Source organism: Hydra vulgaris, chromosome 10 (genome assembly GCF_038396675.1).
Source record: "Hydra vulgaris chromosome 10, alternate assembly HydraT2T_AEP".
Classification (NCBI taxonomy): Eukaryota; Metazoa; Cnidaria; class Hydrozoa; order Anthoathecata; family Hydridae; genus Hydra; species Hydra vulgaris.
In genome coordinates this window covers 25,655,001-25,662,500 of record NC_088929.1, presented here as the reverse complement: position 1 = coordinate 25,662,500, position 7,500 = coordinate 25,655,001, and the positions used below count along the sequence as shown (strand labels likewise).

The following is a 7,500-nucleotide window of genomic DNA, read 5'->3' as shown; positions in this document are numbered from 1 at the left end:
GTTACACCAAAACTTTCTTTAATTAGATTGACATTTAATCAGTCTTTTAAATAGTTTATGTTGAAAACAAAATAAAAAGCAGTAATTAATTGTTGTAAAAAACGTTTATATATGAAATATTTTTTTTATTTGATAAAAACAGTTAGTTAAATAAACTTTTTTTTCTATTTTCTGTTTTGTAAAAAAATTTTATTTTGAATTCATTTTATTATATTAAATTTATTATTTAATATTAATAAATATAAATTTATTTTATTAAATTTAGTTTAAATTCTTTTAAAAATTTTAAAATACTCTATTTTACAATTTTTTTTTACTGCTAAAACTATGCTAAAGAAAAGGAATTTTTATTAATAAATTGTAAGTTATTTTAAAATGTTCGTATTACATTTAGCTATTTTATTTATTTTTAATTTCAAATCAATTTTTTTTTCTTCTACGAAAGTGCTAATATACTAAAGTGCCTAATGCACTTATAACTGTATATATATATATATAAATGCATTATTGGATAAGCCATAATCAATCCTGGAGGAAAAATTATTAGACTTATCAAAAATATTTTAGAAAACTTTTTTAGTAAACTTTGTATAACAAATTTATGAAAAGATGATTTTTTCTGTTTTGAAATTGCTTTTTAACAAAAGTTTCTATGATCAGTTTTTAACAAAACTGATCATAGAATGAACAATAAAATGATTAACTAGGATATGAGTAGTATGGGAAGATTTTTATTAATTAGGGTCTCTACTTTGTTAATGTATTGAATCGAATCAAATTATCAAACTACTTTTGCATAGAACTTGATTTTTTTATCATCAAGTCATGAGGGGCGAATTTGTCAATAACGGGGCGAATTTGTCAGTACAACTAAACTAATTTAAAAATACGCACTTAGGAGAAAAAAACTTTGATATAAAAGATCATTTTTGAGGTAATAGTAGGATGATTTTCTTAACCTAAAATAGTAAACCTCTAAGTAGATAGAACTACTTATGACTACAGATAGCTACAGATAGAATAACTGAAGTAGCCTATAGATAACAGTAAAATAGAATTACTGAAAGTCAGTTTCCTCATTTTTAAAACATCTAAAAGGACGCTAATTGTTAAACTTTTTCTAGAAAATATCTAACTCTAGAAAAACTATGATTTTATCATTAATCAAAACCATCTAATGACGCTTGCACACAAAATAGCACATTAAAGCAAAAACAAAAATTATATCACTACTATGACTATTTAAGAATTTACAAGACATTTTTATGTCTTTTGTACACTATTTGCACATGTATTAACTCTAAAACATCCTTCACATACCCAGTGATTACAACTTAAACATTTAAATAAATCTTCATTTGCTTTATCAGTGTTATTTTTTTAAAATAAAACCACTAGATGAACTTGAGTGATCAGAATCAGCTGAAAAAAAGAACTCTTTGTTTTTGTTTTGACTGATTTATCTTTATCTGTTTTTGGCTTTAACCCTGACACTTTTTATTGCAGCCTTTTTAGCAGGAGGTTCCTTTATTATTTAATTTTTAATAATTAATAATTTAATTTTTAATAACTTAACATTATCTGGTGATGTAAAAAGAGCAATGTGGCGTTTTATGTGAGTAGGTTTGCTTTTTTTTTGGAGAAGGTACGATAGTCCTTAAATAGATAAATTTTGGGTCTCCCTGGAGAATTGTTGTTTTATTAAACACCTTTTTTTTTTTGTATTTGAAGTCTTTTAATGTATTTCTTAAGAGGTGTAAACCGCAATGGCAAAATGCATTTACAATCAATCCTCTTTTTGTAAGTATGTTGGGCCATATTCTGTTAAAAATAACATGAAAGTAGCAACGAGGCAAAGAAATATCATCATTTTCAGCTAATTAGATAGATTATACAGCTAATAAGGCTTGAGACCACATCTGTTTTACTACTTTATAACCATGTCTAAAGTGGTTGGAGGCAATGTGTACTATGAGATGGAATGCATATTATTTCAATATCCATCTCTATTGCTAATTCAATAGGTTCAATAGTCAAATAACTTTTGTGACCATCCCAAGATAGCAATACTTTTTTCCCACCCACTTTAGTACGAAACTCATTAAAATGATGTAAAAAGTCAATAAAGATTTCTTGATCAATATACCCGTTTTTACTGCAATATACTCTTATAACCAAAGGAAATTTAGATGCATCTGGAATCTTTGTTCCTTTAAATATGAAAAATTGTGGTAAGCTGTCTCCAGCTGCATTGACAGTGGCCAGGTATGTTGTTAGTGTACCACATTCACCAGTAGTTAACTGACCAGCACCCATTAATGCAATTACTTTAGCTGAGACACTTGGCACAGATAAAAGGCCAGTTTCATCACAGTTACAAATTAAATTTGAGTAATTTTTGATGTCAAGCTGTTCATGGTTGTAAATTGTTACAAAATGTCTGAATGCGATTTTCATTAAACATTTCTGCTCTTGCTTGCAAAAGCCCTTCAGGAATTCTCAGCGCCATCTGAGTATGCCCTTTTCAGAATGAGAGAAACTAATCACGTGGTGCCAAACATTTATTATGCCAATTTTTTGGAATAGACTTCTGTAATAAATGACATCAAAAAAAGCTTTTGGCATAGAAATAAGCAGTAGCCACATTATTGTGAAAGGAAACCCTCTAGGGTTATTCTAACATTATTGTATTTATAAAAGGAAACCCTCCACATTATTGTATTTATATGGTCCCTCTAGGGACCATATAAAGCAGTCTTTGAGAGCTTCTTTTTGGTTTTAGCACCTAGAGAATGTTTTTGATGTTAATTTATCAGTCAACGTTGTACATGAAATATTAAATTTTTTGTGTTGCAGTAGATATAGTTTCTCCATCTGTAATGGTTTGCAGAGCAGCATGAATAATTTTTTCATTATGATTTTTTTGTTGCTTTGGTCTATAATTAAGTACCATCTACCAATTTTAAAATGAAAAATAATGTTATTAAAATCCACTATTATTTCAAATTATGTATTTTATTATAAAATAGTATTTTTAAAAAAACATGAAATAGTCAAAGAATATTTATTTATTTATATTTATATATATGGGCAATTCCACGGCGGAAAATGAAAAAGTAGTAATTTTATTCTCTTTTTCGTCAACTTTTAGCAAATGAATATTGATGTAGACACATGAAAGTTTATTTAAAATATACCTACAATACTAAAACTAATTTATTTAAGTAATTTTTATGCCTCCGAAAGTTATGGTATCATTGTAAAATGTTATTTTAACCATGAATTTATTGGCATAATCAGAATTAATTTAGTGTGAAAATGGAGCTAAAATGGTCAAATTTAATACTTTATAATATATATATATTTCAAGAAAATAATGAAAATAATGAAAACTATTACAATTTTCATGTAACGTAAGTTAACAAAAACATGATAAAGTTTTGTTTTTTCTAAAATTTAGTTAAAAAACTCAAGTTTTTTAACAAGATATGCGAAAGAATATTAAATGTTACGTTTTACATTTAAAGTTTGAAATAAAGATGCTTAGTTAAAGCACATTTTTTTTTTAAATTTGTGTAACATAAATTAAAAGTACATGCATTTATTATTATCGTTAAGTTTTTGTTTACAAAATGAATTACGTCATTAAGTAATATGCGTTGGTATGACAAGGTTTTAACTGGAACTTTTTATATTAGAAGAATTTAGAAAAAAATTTTTTTTTTTTTTATAAATGTTAATTAAAATTATTTATATTATTGCTTTTTTATTTGTTTTTGTATTCTTATTTTAGTTGACATATAAGTACACATAAATAAAAATAAGAATTAAATAAATATTTGTATTAAGACATTAAAAAAAAAAAGAGATTTATTTGCTATTCTCCTAATATAAAAAAAATCAGTTAGAATCTTTTTTATTTTTGTTTTAGTAAAACAAACCATTTGTAAATGCAATTATGAGTAATTCATAATGCACTTGTTTTTGATAACTATTGTTTTGATAGTTATCATAAATGTTATGAAAAATCACTCAGGAAGTGCGCCACCAGTTTTTTAAAATTTCCTTTGTTAATTATTTTTAATGAATGAGTTCAATGCTTTTGCAATTGCTTTATTACGCAACTCTAACTCTTAATAATAGATATAAAAAATCCATGATAATAATCGCTCGGCAATGTAAGTGATGTAACATAAGTTAGATATATAGTATCAAAAAAACCAGTTTATTTTCCTTAGTCGGTCACCTCTGATAAATTTTTATATATTTTTAGAATTGGTTATTCTCAACATCTTGTGAAAGTTTCTAATACAAATAGCTTTAATGACTTGCAGAAATCTGACCTAAAAGTTGAAGCAATTTTTTTACCTTGTTTTCCGTATAACGTAAGTTAAGTGGCATTTTCAGTAATAAGTTTGCCCTCTTTTGGCCAGACTCAAAACTTTTTAGCTTATTTTATTCTTTTGACCAACAGCTTTCATACAAAATAGCTAAAAGTTTAATTTACAGTTTAAATAGGCAGATATTTGATAAAGTTGTTGTGCGTGTAACATAAGTATAATATATATATATATATATATATATATATATATATATATATATATATATATATATATATATATATATATATATATATATATATATTATACAAATATATATATATATATATATATATATATATATATATATATATATATAAATTTTTTAAATGCTCTATATTTTACTATAACTGATGCATTTGCTTATAATAAATACTTGTAATAAATACTTTACACTACACACACATTTTTTGCCATATACTTACTATTTACTTTTTACTATATATAATATTTATAGTAAAAAGTAATATAATAAATACATTTAAATTGAAATAAGACTTTTGCTAAATAATATGAAGTAAAAATCTTATTTTAATCTATAAATAGTAAATAATATTTGCTATTTTATTAATATTTAATAAAACTTTTAACAATATTTAATATTTATACATGCTTAAAATATGTATAAAAAATATATAAATATACATTTTATATACTTATTATTTACTATATATACATTTTAGACTATACATTATAATAATTTTGTATACATGTTTCATATCAGAGTCGCATTAATAATTAAAACTTCAAAAAGTTTTAAGAGCTAACTGTTTTGATTATTTTTCGATGATAGACATTTAAACAGAAAAATATTTTTTCAACTTCAATGTTTACTCACAACATTAATAATTGAAGGAGACATTCATCTTATCAGAGATAAAAGTGAAGATGAAATGTGTGAAGTAAAGTGAAACTTATTAAAATACTTAACTAATGTAACAACGTTTAAATCAAAAAGAGAAAAACAACTTTTATTGATGTATAGACATCAATAAAAGTTGTTTTTCTCTTTGTTTTTATTCATTTGTACTTGCTTCTTTTTTTACTTTGTTTTATTAAATGCTCTTTTTAGGTCAACTTAAAATAAAACTGAAAAACTTAACTTTTTGATTTGATAACAAAAACACTTGGGTTAACAGTTCAAACACCAAAGATAAAATTAATTCTGAGTTTTCATTTTAAAATGGTACATCTTTATATTTATTATCTCAGTTTGTATAAAGGTAGATTATTGTATTCAGAAGTAGGTCAGAGTACTCAGAAGGTTAGAGTATAAATTTTGTGGAAAAAATACAGTAAAAGTAGGCAAATCTACAATTTTAAATGTAGAATCTTAATTTTTGTTAGCTTATTCCTTGTCAAAGAAAAACGTGTACATTCTGTAAAATGATAAAAAGAAACTACTATCTACTATACTATGGTGGTGGTAATATATATATAAATATACACATTAATTCATATAAAACATATACATATTCATATTTGCTAAAACATGTAAAATTTATGTCCATTGAACAAACATAAAAATTTAATGGCATATATGTGGTAATAGAAAAAAAATAATAAACCTGCATTTTTATGTTGTAACTTTGAAATTCTACTCATTGCCTCGGTCTCCATGATGTTTGAGTGAGACTCTTTCACCCTTAACTCAAAAAGAATTTAAAGATTTAATTTTTTAATTACAAAGCAAAAACACTTATGTTGACAGTTCATAAACTTTATGAAACTATGATGTAAAGCTACTATGATGTAAAGTGTTAGTACTAGCTACTATGATGTAAAGTCTAATTGATTTTGTTCATTTACAATTCACAGTAACATATATGAAACATTGAACTTTTTTGAAAATTTTTGAAAAATTTTATTTCATTTTAAAGAATTTTAAAAGTTTTAATTCCTTTTAAAGACTAACTTTTTCAGCAAGTACTTCTATCTCTTTTGTTAAACTTTCTTTCTCAATTTCAAAACGCTTTAAATTCTCATTCCATTTTTGCTCTTCCATTATATAAGAAGATAATCTAATAAAATTTGAAAATTTTAAACAAATAAATAAACTTCTGCACTTTATTTTGAATAGTAACAAATACACAGACATTTCATTTAGAATAGTATTTTGAATAGTAACAAATACTCAGACATTTCATTTCAACAAATACACAGAGATTTCATTAGCATTTTTTTAAACGCACAAATATGCTTCTGCACTTTATTTTGAATAGTATCAAATACATAAACCTTTCATTGACACTTTTTAAACAAACAAATATGCTTCTACACTTTATTTTTAATAGTAACAAATACACAGACCTTTCATTAACATTTTTTAACTGTGTTTGAAGATCAAATGATTTCTATAATAAAAAAATGCATATAATTTAAATTAATAAAAGATCTTCATTAAATGAAAAAATTTAATGTATATAATTTATTTTTCAAATCGTTTCCAAAATTAAAACTAAAAACTAAAATCTTTATTATTATCATTCATCCTTTGTGATAACTGATATTAAATCGCCCTGACAACATTAACCTTTATTATTATTACACATCAACCATCGCATCATCAATATTTCAACTTTAATATTTCTCAGAAAACATCAGAATCATTGAACTTCTTTATTATTGTTTTACATTATCATCTTATCTTATCATTATTATCTTATTTATTATTATAACTTGTTATTACAATTAATCAAAATAATCAAAAATAGCTACCATAACATTGCTCTATCATTATTAACTTCCACTCATCATTCTTATCATTACTAGTCATCATTATCCAACACCTTTTCGTAATCAGCTTTCTTCATATGGGTATTTTTATTTATGCGCATTATTTTTTTTTTTTCTTTGTTTTTATAATTAGAAGCTAGGGCTTAAAGCAATATATATACTATTATGATTATCTTAAAGAACAATTATAATAAAAATAGCTTTATCATATTTAAACATTCAGGTAACTAGGTTACCTGAATGTTTAAATATGTATATTTTGACTATTTTTTTTTTTAATGTGTTAATATTGCAATAGTTTGAAAAATATAGAATGATTTTCTAAATGCTATACACTAGCTAGAAATATTTGATGACTGCTAGTTATCATCAAAAATATATTAAA

The 7,500-nt window shown here is 24.0% G+C and overlaps 1 protein-coding gene across 3 annotated transcripts in view; it reads right to left on the bottom strand.

Annotated features, from left to right (window-relative positions):
* LOC101239598 (centlein) overlaps nucleotides 1-7,500 on the bottom strand; it is a 55,586-nt gene that overhangs the window by 35,717 nt on the left and 12,369 nt on the right. For 2 of the 3 annotated variants that reach the window (XM_065807616.1, XM_065807617.1), the window contains exons 5-7: nucleotides 6,690-6,733; nucleotides 6,295-6,400; nucleotides 5,948-6,029 (exon numbers count right to left, since the gene is read on the bottom strand). In XM_065807616.1, coding sequence (XP_065663688.1) covers nucleotides 5,948-6,029; nucleotides 6,295-6,400; nucleotides 6,690-6,733 — 232 coding nt within the window. Of the gene's footprint in view, nucleotides 1-5,947; nucleotides 6,030-6,294; nucleotides 6,401-6,689; nucleotides 6,734-7,500 lie in introns of those variants that run through there. The other variant, XM_065807618.1, reaches the window with a different exon arrangement.